Below are 16815 nucleotides of genomic sequence, written 5' to 3' on the forward strand. Positions count from 1 at the left end.
ACAGGGAAACGCAACAGGACAACAATGAAACTAGTACAATGACTAGGGTGGGAAACGGAGGGGGGGGGGGGGGGGGATGTGGGAGAGAGAGGAGATGCAACCATCTTCTATATGATGACAGAGAGGCACAAGAGACTTCAGATGCTGGAATCATTGGCAAAACACAAAGTGCTGGAGGAACTCAGCGGGTCAGGCTGCATCTGCGGAGTGCATGGACAGACGACGATTCGGGTGGGGGCCTCTCTTCAGACACCTTTATGATGTTACATATCGATTAGTTTAGTTTAGAGATACAGCGCGGAAACAAGCCCTTCGACCCACCGAGTCCACGCTGATCAGTGACCCCCGCACATCAACACTATCCTACACCCACTAGGGACGATTTACATTTGCCAAGCCAATTTACCTACATACCTGTACGTCTTTGGAGTGTGGGAGGAAACCGAAGACCTCGGAGAAAACCCAAGCAGGTTATGGGGAGAACATACAAACTCCGTACAGACAGCACCCGTAGTCAGGATCGAACCCGGGTCTCCGGCGCTGCAAGGCAGCAACTCTACCACTGCGCCACCTTGCCGTCCCCGATTGGAAAATGTTTTTCAGTAAGATTTCCCTTCCCAGCCCATTTAGGTACCTTTTGCTGCTGCTGTCCCCATCTCTGACGAAGTTCTTGCTATGCTTGTTGATGGCATAGTTTGTCAAGTGCATGCAGATGTCATCCTGTCATCAACAAATAAAAATGCTTCATTGATTTGGGAGAACGGCGTCACAAGCTCCTTCATTGCATTCATCCCTCACTCACTTTGTAACCCCCGCCTGGCCATTAACCCTTCATGATCTCTGCAAACCCCAAGTTCCAGTCATCTTCACATCCCACATCTTTGCCATTGGCGACTTGGTCTTTAGACTTTAGAGATAGAGTGGAAATAGGCCCTTTGGCCAACTGGGTTCACACCGCCCAGCGATCCCCTCGTAAACTAACACTATCCTACACACCAGTACAATTTACAGAAGCCAATTAACCTACAAACCTGTTGTACGTCTTCAGAGTGTGGGAGGAAACCAGAGCACCTGAAGAAAACCCACGGGGTCACAGGGATAACGTACAAACCCCATACAGATAGCCCCCGGAGTCAGGATTGAACCCGGATCTCTGGCGTTGTAAGGCAGCAACTCTGTACCACTGTACCGCCCCAGGGTCTCCAATTATATTGGTTCCAAACACGTTGTGATCAATTTTGAGCACCATATCTGAGAAGAATATGCCCGCTCTGGAGATTGTCTAGAGGACGTTTACAAGAATGATCCAGGAATGGGTAGGTTAACATATGATGAGCGTTTCACAGCACAAGGCCTGTACTCGCTGGAGTTTAGAAGAATGAGGGGGGACCTCAACTGTGAAGAACTTCTCTTCCTTTCTGGTTTCCGACCCGAAATGTCATCTATCCATGTTCACCAGGCATGCTGCCTGACCCGCTGAACTACTCCGGCACTCTGTTGTCTTTAATAAACCAGCATCTGCAGTTCCTTGTTTCTATCCTAAGAGATTGCCTGATGGTTTTCGTGTTGGTATTTGTGGGAGGCAACAATGTTTTTTGCCTACCACATATTCTACTTAAAAGCAATGATAAGTATTCCATTGGCTATAAAATGGAAGGCCTGAGAAGATTAAGGATCTTTTCATTCCCTCTGCAATGACAGTTTACTGTAACAAAAGGCGTAGTCATCATAAACAAGTATTTTAAAGAACTTAAGTTTTGATGTAATACAATATTGTACAAGTAGAAATCAAAAGTTACCAAGTTGCTGTTGGAGGGCTCATTGTACTTGCTTGTTGCAAACCTTGCCAGGCCTTCATTATAAATATAAATCCGAAAGGGATCGCAGGATGTCACCAAGACGTAGACACGGAGATCAAATTTGAAACCATCTATGAGGAAAGGCTGTGAAAGGAACAATGATTACTTTGTCAAACAGGTTCTAATGGAGTGTATCAAAATATCAATCACCTTCACAGCAAATAACTTGCTCAGTTTAGAGATATAGCATGCCCTTCGACCCACCGAGTCCATGCTGACCATCGATCTCCCATTCACACTAGTTTGCCCAACGCATCACCGGTTCCTCACTCCCCTCCATTGAGTCTGTCCAAAGCAAGCGATGTCTGCAAAGGGCGCGCAGCATCGTCAAGGACTGCTCTCACCCCAGCCACAGTCTGTTTATCCTCCTACCATCCGGGAGGCGCCACAGGTCTCTCCGTTGCCGGACCAGCAGGTCCAAGAACAGCTTCTTCCCTGCGGCTGTTACATTACTTAACTCCGTACCTTGGTGATTGCCAGTCACCCCCCCCCCCTCCCCGGACACTCCTTCCCCCAGAAAAAATTGCACTACGACGACTGTATTTACGTATATATATTTATTGCTCGTATTCTATGTTCGCTTTTCCAGGGAGATGCTAACTGCATTTTGTTGTCTCTGTACTGTACACTGCACAATGACAATAAAGTTTGAATCTGAATCTGAATCTGAATAAAGTTTGAATCTGAATCTATGTTATCCCACTTTCTCATCCACTCCCTACCTTAATCATACTTCCTGGCTTCCAACTGTAGAAAGGTTCAGTAGAGGTGGCCTTTCATCGCCGTTGTGTTAATTAGATAACCCAGCGACTAAGCACTGATAGAGGAAACTTGAGAACTCTCAAACTTAAATCATAGACCAGGGAGTTAAGGGCAAAATGTCAGACTGTTGCTTCACCAGTGTAGATGACAACTCCCCCAGTTTAGACACTCGAAACTTAGCCTTGGTCAATGCCTCTCTAATTGAACATAATGGTAATGGTGCAACTGAGTAGCTTGCAACAGTGCTTCAAAGAGCATTTAGAGTCAATATATGGGATTTCTTCCATCGAACGTGTCCAAAGACAGGCAGCTCGATTTGTTACTAACACCTATGAGGGAGAAGTGAGTGTCACCAAACTTCTGAATTCTCTGGGGTGGAACCCTCTCCAAGATAGACGTGAAGCTCACCGTTTGACCTGTTTTTACAAAATGTTAAATGGTCAGCTCGACATAGACTACAAGACCTACACCAAACCCAAACCAATTAGGAGCAGACGAGGGCATTCGATCCAATTTGTGATCCCAGCTACAAAGACAGATGTGTACAGCAATTCGTTCTTCCCCCGCACAATTAAAGCATGGAATAATCTCCACCCAACTATAGTTACCCAACCGGATGCAACTAAATTTAAAGTAGCTCTTTCTTTCCAATAACCCTTTCTGGCTTAAGCCCTCCCTTCACCACCTCCAGTTTAAATTCCATTTGGAATATTTTGGAGGACCAAGAAACCAAGAACCAAGGATGTGCCTGGAGTCACACACGGGGCAGCCAGGAAAAAGAGGGCAGGATATCTCCTCTGAAGGACATTAATGAACAACATGGGGTTTTAATGGCGATAGCTTTCATGGTCATCTTTATTAAGAGTGATTAAAATTCTCCCATTCCAAAGTCGAGGTTATCAGCTGAATTTAAACCACACATCTGCAACGGTGGGATGTGAACTCTGGATTACTACTCTGGTAATTAAACCATAATCGCCAAATGAAGTTACTAAGTATAAAAACAGGAGGGGTCACGACTTGGAATCAACCCTGGCAGATGACATAATGCTGTGGGTCCATATTGCTTACCTCTAGTTTCCCTCTTCCCTGACTGTCTGAAGAAGGGACTCGACCCGAAATGTCACCTATTCCTATTCTCCAGAGATGCTGCCTGTCTCACTGAGTTACTCCAACATTTTGCCTCAATCTTTGCTATGGATCCCTGCAGCCACAGTGCAGATTTAGCTAAACATGGCCTTAAAGGCACCACAGTCCGGCACAGTGCTGATGGAAAGCACGAGTGTGCTCAAAGTTCAGCTTAGTTTTAGTTTAGTTTAGAGATACAGCGCGGAAACAGGCCCTTCGGCCCACCGAGTCCGTGCCAGCCAGCGATCCCCGCACGTTAACACTACCCTACACACGCTAAGGCCAATTTACACATACACCAAACCAATTAACCTACATACTGTACGTCTTTGGAGTGTGGGAGGAAACCGAAGATCTCGGAGAAAACCCACGCGGTCACAGAGAGAACTTACGAACTCCGCACAGACAGCACCCATAGTCGGGGTCGAACCCGGGTCTCCGGCGCTGCAAGCACTGTAAGGCAGCAACTCCACTACTGCGCCACCGTGGCTGCCCGTGAGGTTGGACAGATGACTAGGTTTGGATGTGATGACTAACAGAGAGGAATTGACTATCAGAGAGGACTTGCCTCTTTGGTCCAGGCCCACATTGAATGACTAGTGATCGGTTCAGACACTGAGAGTGCTGCCATCACCCTCAAGGAAAGGAAAGTGGAAGGAACATGAGTGTTCCAATACCTTGGAGATGTACTGTTGGCAGATCAGCCGGTCCCCGTGTTTAATCTCCTTTAGATTTCTGGTGATGAAGATCCCTCGGCCCTGACACCCGCAGTCTGGTTTACAGATGTATGTCTTTGGCTTCTTCATCCTGCTGTAGGCTTGAAAATCACCAAAGCTGCGCAGAGTACAATAGAATATTGAGATCACGAGATGAATGTCAAAATATAAATGAGAATTAGGTCACAATTAAATGTAAAGAATCCTCTAACTGGAAGATACAAGCACCAATTCAATCAGACATAGTCTTTCAAACAGTGACCAAATCCCACAAAGCTAATTTTGCACAAATTCCACCCAGTTGCCAGACACCCCTAACAATACTGGATACAGAGTGCTGGAGTAACTCAGTGGATCAGGCAGCATAGAAACATAGAACATAGGTGCAGGAGTAGGCCATTCAGCCCTTCGAGCCTGCACCGCCATTCAATATGATCATGGCTGATCATCCAACTCAGTATCCTTGTACCTGCCTGTACCAGCATCTCTGGAGGACATGGATGGGTGACATTTCGGGACAGGAACTTTTTCAGACAGTCTGAAGAAGGGTCCTGGTTCGAAAAGTCACTATCCATGTTCTTCAGAGATGCTGCCAGACCTGCTGAGTTACTCCAGCACTTTGCGTCCTATCATGTAAACCAGCATCTGCAGTTCCTTGTTTCCATACCTTAACAAGATAACATTGTCCCCAAGAATTCCCAAGCTAAGATTGACCATTGATGAGCTGGAACTGCTCAAATAGGAGGTCAATATTCCTCAAATAATAATACCAATGAACTATAGTTTAAGTGGTCACTGCCTGTGGGGCCTTCTAGAGCACTCACCCAAATAACAAAGGTGAATGTGCCTCCCATGCACTGTTGTCTGTGAGGAGCTGTGTGATTCCAGAGAAATGTGATGAGACTCCAGGTAAAAATACAAGCCCTTTCTTTAATGAAGCAACCACAGAGCGTTATATTTTCGCACTGTGCCCACACTTAATTTTAAGAGCACTCACTCGGCAGGTAAACACCATGTACGGGGGAAGATGTTATATTCCTTTGGGAAGAGTTTCAGCATCCTGTTCAAATTCCGGGCTAATAGGTCCTTCCTGCAAATCTCACTCATTCCTGGAAAGTGATTAATTTTCTGCAAAGATTAAAACATTAGAAAGGAAACGATCAAAGACTGTGCCCGCCACGTAACACGGAATGAAAACATGAAAGAAATTCAGAGCTGGAAAGACTGGGAAGAAATCAGCTACGATCTGAGCTAATGGTGGCGCAGCGGTAGAGTTGCTGCCTTACAGCGCTGGAGACCCGGGTTCGATCCCGACTATGGTTGCTGTCTGTACGAGTTTGTACGTTCTCCCCGTGACCGCATGTGATTTCTCCGAGATCTTCGGCTTCCTCCCTCACTCCAAAGACATGCAGGTTTGTACATTAATTGGCTTGGGTGTAAATGTAAAATTGTTCCTAGAGTGTGTAGGGTAGTGTTAATGTGCAGGGATCGCTGGTTGGTGCAGACTCTGGGCCGAAGGGCCTGTTTCCGCGCTCTATCTCTAAACTAAACTATCTGAGCCCAGACCATCATCCAGTTTTAATTCTCTGAGCAAAGATCAAGGGGAAGGTGGAGAGACAGACTTAGGGGCACGAGGCTTCAGTTCTGTGGTGTGTTTACACCACTTTAGGCTTTAGAGATACAGCGTGGAAACAGGCCCTTCGGCCCACCGAATGCGCACTGACCAATGATCACCCTGTATACTAGCACTACCGTAGGGACAATTTAGAATTTATAGAAGCCAATTAACAAACCTGTATATCTTTGGAAAGTGGGAGGAAATCGGAGCACCCAGAGGAAATCCACGCGGTCACAGGGAGAACGTACAAACTCTGTACAGACAGCACCCGTAACCAGGATCGAACCCGGGTCCCTGCCATTGTAAAGCAGCAACTCTACCGCTGCGACACTACGCCTCCCACTCATCTGAAGATTATTATTTCAGCCCTGACCTGAAAACGCTTCATTTCCATGACCTTTTCATGAGACACGGACGTGTCCGTCCAGTACAATATCCACTCGTCATCGTCGCCAACCTCCTTCAATCCATATCGGCGAGTTGCACGGCGGACTAGAACACAGGGTAGAGACATAGACTATCGTCATAAGGTAGAGACAGGGAGGCAGTGGTAACTGTGAAAAGACACAAAGTTGGAAAGAGAGGATTAGGAAAAGACAAGGTGCAATTAAAGACAAAGGATAAATAAAATATTCAGAAGAGTGAAACATAAAGAAAAGGAGATAAGGAGACAAAATATTCTTGAAACTATCTATAAATTAGCTTAATAATTTTGCATTGTAAGTATGTCATTATTACAATTGCTAAGTAGATTAAATGATCAAAACAGAGCACGGATCAAATCCTGGATAGTTAGAAACTGGACAAATCTGCATTGAAGATAGATACTAAGTGCTGGAGTAACTCAGCAGGTCAGGCAGCATCTTTGGTGAAAAGGAATAGGTGACGTTTCAGGTCAAAACACTTCTTCAGACACTCCGACCCGAAAAATCACCTACTCCTTTTCTCCAGAGATGCTGCCTGACCTGCTGAGTTACTCCAGCACTTTGTGCCTTTGTTTGTAAACCTGAAATCCGCACTTCCTTGTTTCTATTAGGAGAATTCTATTGTATGTTTCTTTATCTGATCATCATCTACGGGTCAATGAAGGAATTGGGAATTAATGAGAGTTGATACATAGATACATAGAAAATAGGTGCAGGAGTAGGCCATTCGGCCCTTCGAGCCTGCACCGCCATTCAATATGATCATGGCTGATCATCCAACTCAGTATCCCATACCTGCCTTCTCTCCATACCCCCTGATTCCTTTAGCCACAAGGGCCACATCTAACTCCCTCTTAAATATAGCCAATAACCATATAACCATATAACAATTACAGCACGGAAACAGGCCATCTCGACCCTTCTAGTCCGTGCCGAACACGTATTCTCCCCTAGTCCCATATACCTGCGCTCAGACCATAACCCTCCATTCCTTTCCCGTCCATATAACTATCCAATTTATTTTTAAATGATAAAAATGAACCTGCCTCCACCACCTTCACTGGAAGCTCATTCCACACAGCCACCACTCTCTGAGTAAAGAAGTTCCCCCTCATGTTACCCCTAAACTTCTGTCCCTTAATTCGCAAGTCATGTCCCCTTGTTTGAATCTTCCCTACTCTCAGTGGGAAAAGCTTATCCAATGAACTGGCCTCAACTACCCTCTGTGGCAGAGAGTTCCAGAGATTCACCACTCTCTGTGTGAAAAATGTTTTTCTCATCTCGGTCTTAAAGGATTTCCCCCTTATCCTTAAGCTGTGACCCCTTGTCCTGGACTTCACCAACATCGGGAACAATCTTCCTGCATCTAGCCTGTCCAACCCCTTAATTTTCTGCCAGACAGTCTCTGCGTCTGGACATCAGCAACACACAATGAGCAGGAATCACAAAATGGCCCAAAGTTGAAAAAGCATAAGCAACACGCACCATCCAAGCTCACGTACAGTTAATCACACTAGACACAAGAGAAGGGCTTGATGCCAGAGGAATTCCACCCAAAATACCACCTCGGGAGTGTGAATAAAACTGGAGGATAAAAATCATGCCTGAGTGAGTCTTCCCTACCCACTAATACCGTAATTACATTAGAACTTACCACTTTCATACTTGCAGTTGATTAGGTTCACTCCGATACACCTGCAAAATGAGAAGGAATAATGATTTCAATACTATTAACTACAGGACCCTGAGATACACTGCAATGGAGTGGCCGCAGGGTAGACACATTGGTGTAGTGTTTAGTTTTAGTTTACATATATGCAGCATGGAAACAGGTCCTTTGGCTCACAGAGTCCACACTGACCTTTGCTCACCCGTTCACACTAATTCTATGTTATCCCCACTTTCCCACCCGTAATGCACATGGGGCAATTCACAGAGGTCAATTAACCTACAAACCCGCGTGTCTTTGTGATGTGGGAGGAAACCAGAGCACCCGGCGAAAACCCACGCGGTCACAGGGAGAACGTGCAAACTCCACACAGACAGCACCCGAGGACAGGATCGAACCCGGGTCTCTGGCGCTGGGAGGCAGCGACTCTACCATGAATCATTCCGGGATTCATTATCCCTGGGATACAACGCCCAGTGTGTGTAGTGCACCCGAGTTTCAGTGGTTGCTGTGATGGAGGACTACTGAGATAGAGTGATCCATGTGGCGGGCACAGAGGCGCAAGGGCAGTCACGGTGGCACAGCAGTAGAGTTGCTGCCTTACAGCGATTGCAGCAATGGAGACCCAGGTTCGATCCCGCCTACAGGTGCTGTCTGTACGGAGTTTGTACATTCTCCCCGTGACCTGCATGGGTTTTCACCGAGATCTTCGGTTTCCTCCCACACTCCAAAGACATGCTGGTTTGTAGGTTAATTGGCTTGGTAAATGTAAAAATTGTCCCTAGAGGTTGTAGGATAGTGTTAATGTGCGGGGATCGCTGGTCGGCGCGGACCCGGTGGGCTGAAGGGCCTGTTTCCGCGCTGTATCGATAAACTAAACGAAAAAAATGTGAGGAGTGTTTTACTGACCAGTGTGCGTGAGAGAGACCCCATGTTGTGCTGGTCAGTGTGTGTATGAAGGCCCTATGATGTACTGGTCAATGAGGGAACACACACAAATGTAATTATTCATTCAAGGTGGATGATGAACTGTCAATGTGTAGGATCAGTGTGGCAAATGATTTGCAAACCACATTGGGAAAAGTACATATACGGTGAGTGTATCACACACGCCTATACCTTCTCCTCCTCCTCTTTTTCTTCTTGGTTGGCTCCTCTTTAATGATGGTCTTCTCTTTGCCTCTCTGTCTGAGTGCATGGAGTTGCTGTTTGTAAAGTGTGTCTTGCTCCTCCAGCTCCTTCTGCGGCTTGACACAGGGCGGCAACTCTCGGCTTGTCACGTTTCTGGCCTCCACATTCCCTTTGTTTGGAATTGATTCAGATTCATCCTCCGAGTCCTCACTCTCTTCTTCATTCTCTGCTTCCTCCTCAGCTGATTCCCCCTCAGAATCATTCCTGCCTTTGGGTGCATTCATTCTGTAAGATGTAGTGACTTTATATAAGAGAAAAAGAATTACAGGAAAAAAAAAATGGCAAAAGGCTAAGTGCTGGAGGAACCCAGCAGGTGAGGCAGCATCTGTGGGAAGAACAGTCAGACGACGTTTCAAGTCGGGACTTTTCTTCAGACAGGATAAGAAAGAATACCAGTCATATAATACAGAAAATATATTTTGCCATAATATTTAGTCAGGCAGCATCTGTGGAGGGAAAGAACAGATTACATTTTGAGTAAGGTCCCTTCTGGAGACTAGGTAGACACTCTACACAACCCCCTACTTCAGCAGACTTAAGGGTCCCAACACAAAACAACATTGTGTTAACCCCTCCACAGATGCTTCCTGACCTGCTGAGTTCCTCCAGCACTGTGTGTTATGCTCAAGATTCCAGCGTCTATCGTTTCTTGTGTCTCCTGTTTACGCAAGCATTCCCTGACTCAAGTTACTCAGCATGGACTAACCGGGTAGGGATCACATTGAGTTTGAAGTGTCAGCCCTGTAACTTCAGCTCTCATTTAGTAACCCCATGCCATCATTCACCATCAGGCCCCACATACAAAATGTTCTTCACTCGGGTAAGCCATCAAATAGTCCAATTAGTCTGATAGTCCAAATGATAACACGGAAATGAAGGGCACCGAATGACCACGATCAATGGTGGCCATCTCACATGTTCATTCATTTACAATAGTGACAGCTTGTAGTACAGTATACTACAGGGCAGTAGAAATAAATACTAACGCCTGTGTACTGAACCTGTGCTCTTGTAATTGCCATTTCTGGTAGACAAAAATGCTGGACAAAATCTCAGCGGGTGAGGCAGCATCTATGGAGCGAAGGAAATAGGCAACGTTTCGGGTCGAAACCCTTCTTCAGACTGAAGTGAGGGTGGGGCGGGAAGAAGAAAGGAGCAAGATGGCTGAGGGAGAGCTAAGAAGGGGAGGAGAAAGTAGGGAAGTCAATGTTCCTCTAACCTAAAATTAGAGAAGTCAATGTTCATACCACTGGTGTGCAAACTGCCCAAGCGAAATATGAGGTGCTGCTCCTCAACTTTACGGTGATCCTCACTCTGGCCATGGAGGATGCCCAGGACAGGAAGGTCGGTTTCAGAATGGGAGAGGGAGTTGAAGTGCTGAGCCACCGGGAGATCAGGTTGGTTATTGAGAACCGAGCGGAGGTGTTCGGCGAAGCGATCGCCAAGCCTACGTTTAGTCTCGCCGATGTAGAGCAGCTAACATCTAGAGCAGCGGATGCAATAGATGAGGTTGGAGGAGGTGCAGGTGAACCTCTGCCGCACCTGGAACGACTGCTTGGGTCCTTGAATGGAGTCAAGGGGGGAAGGTAAAGCGAAGTGCAGCATTTCCTGTGGTTGCAAGGGAAAGTGCCCGGAGAGGGGGTGGTACGGGTGGGAAGGGACGAATTGACCAGGAATTGACCACAATTCCTTGTTTTTACACTCAGTCCACAGATGCTGTCTGACCTGCTGGGCGTGCCCAATATTTTCAGATTTTCTAAAAAAATATGTATACTTTTGAGTCGCCCAGCAGGTCAGGCAGCATCTCTGCAGAAAAGGAATAGGTGACATTTTGGTCTGAATACGTCTGAAGAAGGGTCTGGATCTGAAACATTACCTATTCCTTTTCTCCAGAGATGCTGTCTGACCCACTGAGTTCCTCCAGCATTCTGTATCTATCTTTGTTGTAAACCAGCATCTGCAGTTCCTTGGTATACACAAAATTCTGGAGTAACTCAGTGGGTCAGGCAGCATCTCTGGAGAGAAGGAATGGGTGACGTTTCGGGTCGAGACCCTTCTTCAGTTCCTTGCTACATATCTACTTTTGAGCACGTGTATGATTAAAATGTAAAAATGTATGTATTGTCTTATCATTTGCACACTTCGACCCAGTGTTAAGAATGCATCTTATGATCATTACCTTAAATAACTTGATATTTCTGCATACTTTGCTCTTCTACCCAATCTAGACTTATTTTCCAAAAAAGCAGCGATCTCCCTGTTGAAATACACGGGGATAATGAGTATTAAGCCCAGAGCAACGCCTTTATTGTAGTGCATGCTAGGGTAACAGGGAGAGTAAACTTTGCACCCAGAGGCTGCAGGTTGACCCGGGACAGTGACGCGCCGGTTGCTAGGGCTCCCCGGGCCGCGTTGCTATGGGGCCGGGGCGCGACGCCCTGAGGGGCCGAAGGGCCTCCTGTCCGCCGCCAAGGAGCGGCCGGCGGCTGCTGAGGGGACTCCCGGCCGCACCCACCCACCCCCCCGTTACCGGGGTCCCGGGACCCCGAGCCGCCCCCGCCGCCGCCGCCCCACTCACCTGACGCCCGCCCTCACCCACCGCGCAGCCGCAGCCCCGGCGCCCGGCGCCGCGTCACCATGGCAACCGGACGCTCGCCCTGATTGGCCCGACCATCCGCCCCGCCATTGGTGGATGTCGACCCGCTGCGCTGATTGGCCGCCCGGTCACACAGACCCTGCTGCCATTGGTCGTCACGCTGGAGGCAGTTTCCCATTGGTCAAGGCTTCCTCCTATCACGGCCCTGAGCCATTTTAATTGTGATTGGCTAATTGGTCTGTATGGGTTGGGATTGGAAATATTGTCTGTCCATTCCCTCCATATTTTATCTCTGTTTGCTTTGTTGTTAACTTCTCCCAGCTAACAATGATCTATTCTACATTTTCCTTGATCTCCATTCACTTTGTCCTATTTTCACACCTTGCACTCCCCTGACATCAGTCTGAAACATAGAAAAACATAGAAAATAGGTGCAAGAGTAGGCCATTCGGACCTTCGAGCCTGCACCGCCATTCAATATGATCATGGCTGATCATCCAACTCAGTATCCTGTACCTGCCTTCTCTCCCTTTAGCCATAAGAGCCCCATCTAACTCCCTCTTAAATATAGACAATGAACTGGCCTCAACTACCTTCTGTGGCAGAGAATTCCAGAGATTCACCACTCTCTGTGTGAAAAATGTTTTCCTCATCTCGGTCCTAAAAGATTTCCCCCTTATCCTTAAACTGTGACCCCTTGTTCTGGAAGAAGGGTCCCGAACCGAAACGTCACCCATTCCTTCTCTGCAGAGATGCTGCCTGTCCCGCTGAGTTACTTCAGCATTTTGTGTCTATCTTCGGCTTAAACCAGTATCTGCAGTTCCTTCCTACCCAATGGATGTCCAAATCTGTTTGTGGAAAATGAATCATGAAAGAAGAATTCTTCGTACATGAGGGTTCAGGACCTGGTGGTGGATGTTCACTAGTGATTAAATCTTGATGTGGAAAGTTGAAAGGATAAGTTCTGGAGAGGGGAGATATATATATTTGCCATTTGAATGGGCCCAGAGTGGAGAGGGATGACTCTTCATCAATGATTGGATCTGGTTTTGAGGACTGGAGGGGGATCATGGCTTGGAGGGAGATAGGGATGTTCAATGATCAGGATGCAGTATCGCAGCAGCGCCTTTACTTTCTGAGGAGGCTTAAGAAAGCTCACCTGTCCCCCCAGATCCTGTCCAACTTCTACCGCTGTACCATCGAAAGCATCCTGACCACCTGCTTCACGGTATGGTACAGCAGCTGCACCGCAGCTGACAGGAAGGCACTGCAACGGGTGGTGAAAACCGCTCAGCGCATCATCGGTGCCCCGCTCCCTGCCATGGATGCCCTCCACCGAAAACGGTGTCTGAGACGGGCCGGGAAAATCATCAAGGACCCCTCCCACCCTAACCATGGACTGTTTGCCCTCCTCCCATCAGGGAGGCGGTACAGGAGCCTCAGGTCTCGCACAAGCAGGCTGAGGAACAGCTTTTTCAATAACACCATTACACTGCTGAACTCGGAGTCCCATCGCTAGCTATCTTTAGACTCTCCCATTTGTATACAGTTATTTGCCTATGTACCAGTTTAATTCATCCACAATCCACACATTGTTAACCAGTATTTTTATTTTTATTGTATGCTTATTTTGTATTTTTACTTCTACTATCTTGCACTATGACCAGACGCTAAACTGCATTTCGTTGTACCTATACTCGTATTTGTGCAATGACACTAAAGTTGAATTGAATTGAATTGATAGAGTTGCTGTCTTACAGCGCCAGAGTTAAAACATATGTGCTGTAAAGGGTTTGTACCAAATAATAATAATAATAATAATAATAATATATGTTTTATTGTCATTGCACGTTAGTGCAACGAGATTTAGTGTGCAGCTCCACTGATGTACAAGAAAGGTAAATAAATACAATACATAAATAAACAAGCTGAATTGAAAGATCCTATAGCAGAGCTCCGCTATAGGATGTTTGGTGTGTACGTTCTCCCTGTGACCTCCGAATGCTCCGGGTTCCTCCCACACTCCAAAGACAGGGGGGGGAGGAGGGGGCGTGACGTGGCCAAGATGGCGGCGCCCATGGAGCCGGCAGACGACGCTCGGACCGGGCAGGACGAGCAGGAAAGCCCGAGGCCGGAGCCGCCTTTCGTGTACACGGAGCGGGACTTCATCCGGAGCGGCGTCGGGTGGTCGGGGTCGGGGTCCCGCCTGGACCGGGCGCTGTTGTCGGCCTGGGCCCGGCGCTTGGCTGCCGGCTGTTTCCGATACCCGCTGCGGGGGCCCGAGATGCCGAGCCGGGAGCTGCCGGGGCCCCGCCGCCTGCTGGCGCAGCTCAACGCCCAGCGGGCCAGCCAGCGCCGCCCGCCGCAGACCATCGCCGGCCTCCGGCAGCCCTTCGACCCGCAGCGCTTCAACTTCAGCCGCGTCCCCGCCCGGGAGATCCTCTTCCCGCTGCGCCGGGGCGGGGGGACCGAGGCCCGGGTCGGTGGCCAGCCCGATCCCGGGGCCCGACCTGAGGCCCAGGCAGGAGCTCAGCCCGAGGCTCAGGTCCAGGTTGGGGCCCAAACTAATCCCGGGGGTGTGGCCGACCTCAGGCCCCTGTCTGAGCCCCAGGACCAAGCGCATTCCGGGGCCCGAACTGATCCAGGGGCCCGGCCCCAAACCCAGGTCAAGCCTGAGGCCCAAGCAAGGCCTCTGTCTGATCCCTGGACGCTGCACGAGGCCCGAGCCCATTCCCGGGCCCAACTTGATCCCGATCCCCTGCCCGAGGCGGAGCAGGACGCCCTGCTGATCATCAACGACAGCCCGCTGGAGCAGGGCCACGTTCTGCTGGTGCCGGAGCCGGAGAAGCTGCTACCGCAGACACTTACGCGGGCCTCGGTGCTCCGGGCCCTGGAGCTGGTCTTGCTGAGCTCTGACCCGGCCTTCCGGGTGGGATTCAACAGCCTGGGGGCCTTTGCCTCGGTCAACCACTTGCACCTGCACGGCTTCTACCTGCGGCACCGGCTGGAGGTAGAGTGGGCCCCCACCGAGCCGCTAGGTGTAAACGGGGCAGGGGCCCTTGTCCACCGGCTGTGCGGCCACTACACCCGGGCCCTGGTGCTGTACTCGGACGGCGGGGACTGTGAGGAGGTGGCAGACACTCTGCTCGCCATCATCCACCTGCTGCTGGATCGCTCGGTGGCCCACAACCTGCTCCTGACCCGGGGCTGTGCGCTGGGGCCACAGCCCCCAGACCCCGACTCCCGGGACGGGGTGAGGCTCATCCTGTGGCCCCGCCGCTCCTGCTTCGGCGCCAAGGACGGCTCGGCCTTTAACGTGGCGTTTTGCGAGCTGGCCGGCTTCCTGCCCGTGAAAACGGCCCCGGACTTCGAGACTCTGACCGAGGAGTCGGCGCTGCGGATAATCGGGGAGCATCTGCTGCCGGCCGAGGAGTTCCAGCAGCTGGGCGCTGAAATAACGGGACTCTCGCTGCACTGAAGGCCCGGCTTCATTCAATGAGAGACGCAGCATGGAAACAGGCCCATGGAGTCCAAGCCGCCAAATGATCGCCAATTTACACTAGTTCTATGTTATTCCCACATTCACATCAACTAGGGGCAATTTACAGAGGCCAATAGACCTACAAACCATAGAAACAAACAACTGCAGATGCCGATGTACAAAAAAAATCCACAAAATGCTGGAATGACTCTGTGCCTTGGTCAGCACGGATGTGATGGGCTGAAGGACATGTTTCCCTGATGCATGACTCTCTGATTCTAACTAACTAACTACCACTGTACTGTCTACTTCAAGACACACAAGACCAAACTTTCTTCGCCCAAATACTTGGGTCGGTGTGGGTCAAATAACTGGAAACCACTCAAGGAGAGTTTCACCTGAACCGATGATGAGGGATTGCTACTTTCAACACTTGACTAGAAACACTTGAACAATATGGAAAAAGGGGAAGGAGAGTTGGAGGAAACTCTCCCCATGGCACTCTCACTCTGCATTTGATTGTTTGAAACAAAAATAGAAAATACTGGAAACTCAGCTGGATAGGAAGACTTGAGTGGGGGGGGGGGGGGAGGGAGTGAAGCAGTCAACATTTCATGTCAAAGACCCTTCTCTGTTTCTGGGCGGCACAGTGGCTGCTGCCTCACACTGCCGGACACCCGGGTTTGATTCAAACCTCAGGTGTTGTCTGTGCGGAGTTTGCACATTCTCCCTGTGACCACGTGGGTTTCACAGAAACATAGAAAATAGGTGCAGGAGGAGGCCATTCGGCCCTTCGAGCCAGCACCGCCATTCATTGCGATCATGGCTGATCGTTCCCTATCAATAACCTGTGCCTGCCTTCTCCCCATATCCCTTGACTCCACTGGCCCCTAGAGCTCTATCTAACTCTCTCTTAAATCCATCCAGTGATTTGGCCTCCACTGCCCTGTGTTGCAGGGAATTCCATAAATTCACAACTCTCTGGGTGAAAAGTTTTTTTCTCACCTCCCACGTCCCAGTGTGTCCAGAGTGCAATCGAAAGTGGGATAACATAGAACTAGTGTGAATGGGTGATTGGTGATCAGCATGGACTTGATGGGCTTAAACCAACCGTTTCCATGCTGTACCTCTAAAAATATGTGGCTTGATCAGTTGAATATTTACAGAATTTTCTAATTTTGTTTTAGACTTTCAGCATCAGCAGTTTTTATTAACATTTCACTCACTCGTTTGAAGTTGGTGTCGACTGAGGAACATGGTATCTTCAAAGGAAAACTGTTTATAATAAACTGTGCCAGGATTGGATTTGAAACACTGCAGATGCTGGAAATCTGCACAACATTGGAGAACGCTGATGGTATTGAGCGGGT

General features: G+C 48.7%; 2 protein-coding genes across 3 annotated transcripts in view; one reads left to right on the forward strand and one right to left on the reverse strand.

The window, feature by feature from the left end:
* LOC116968148 (tubulin polyglutamylase TTLL13-like) overlaps positions 1-12014 on the reverse strand; it is a 41043-nt gene extending 29029 nt beyond the window's left edge. Inside the window, exons 1-9 of one of the 2 annotated variants that reach the window (XM_033014773.1) lie at positions 11947-12014; positions 11548-11625; positions 9297-9593; positions 8163-8203; positions 6457-6575; positions 5463-5593; positions 4427-4583; positions 1800-1943; positions 635-720 (exon numbers count right to left, since the gene is read on the reverse strand). In XM_033014773.1, coding sequence (XP_032870664.1) covers positions 635-720; positions 1800-1943; positions 4427-4583; positions 5463-5593; positions 6457-6575; positions 8163-8203; positions 9297-9592 — 974 coding nt within the window. In that variant the 5' untranslated portion in view covers position 9593; positions 11548-11625; positions 11947-12014. Of the gene's footprint in view, positions 1-634; positions 721-1799; positions 1944-4426; positions 4584-5462; positions 5594-6456; positions 6638-8162; positions 8204-9296; positions 9594-11547; positions 11626-11946 lie in introns of those variants that run through there. The other variant, XM_033014774.1, reaches the window with a different exon arrangement.
* gdpgp1 (GDP-D-glucose phosphorylase 1) lies at positions 10371-15725 on the forward strand (the record flags this gene model as incomplete). Its single annotated transcript, XM_033014821.1, has 2 exons — positions 10371-10379; positions 14048-15725. Coding segments are annotated over 2 exons (1404 nt in total), but the record flags the coding sequence as incomplete, so codon positions are not given.
* Positions 15726-16815: the final 1090 nt, after the last annotated feature.

This window comes from Amblyraja radiata, chromosome X, assembly GCF_010909765.2.
Source record: "Amblyraja radiata isolate CabotCenter1 chromosome X, sAmbRad1.1.pri, whole genome shotgun sequence".
Lineage (NCBI taxonomy): Eukaryota > Metazoa > Chordata > Chondrichthyes > Rajiformes > Rajidae > Amblyraja > Amblyraja radiata.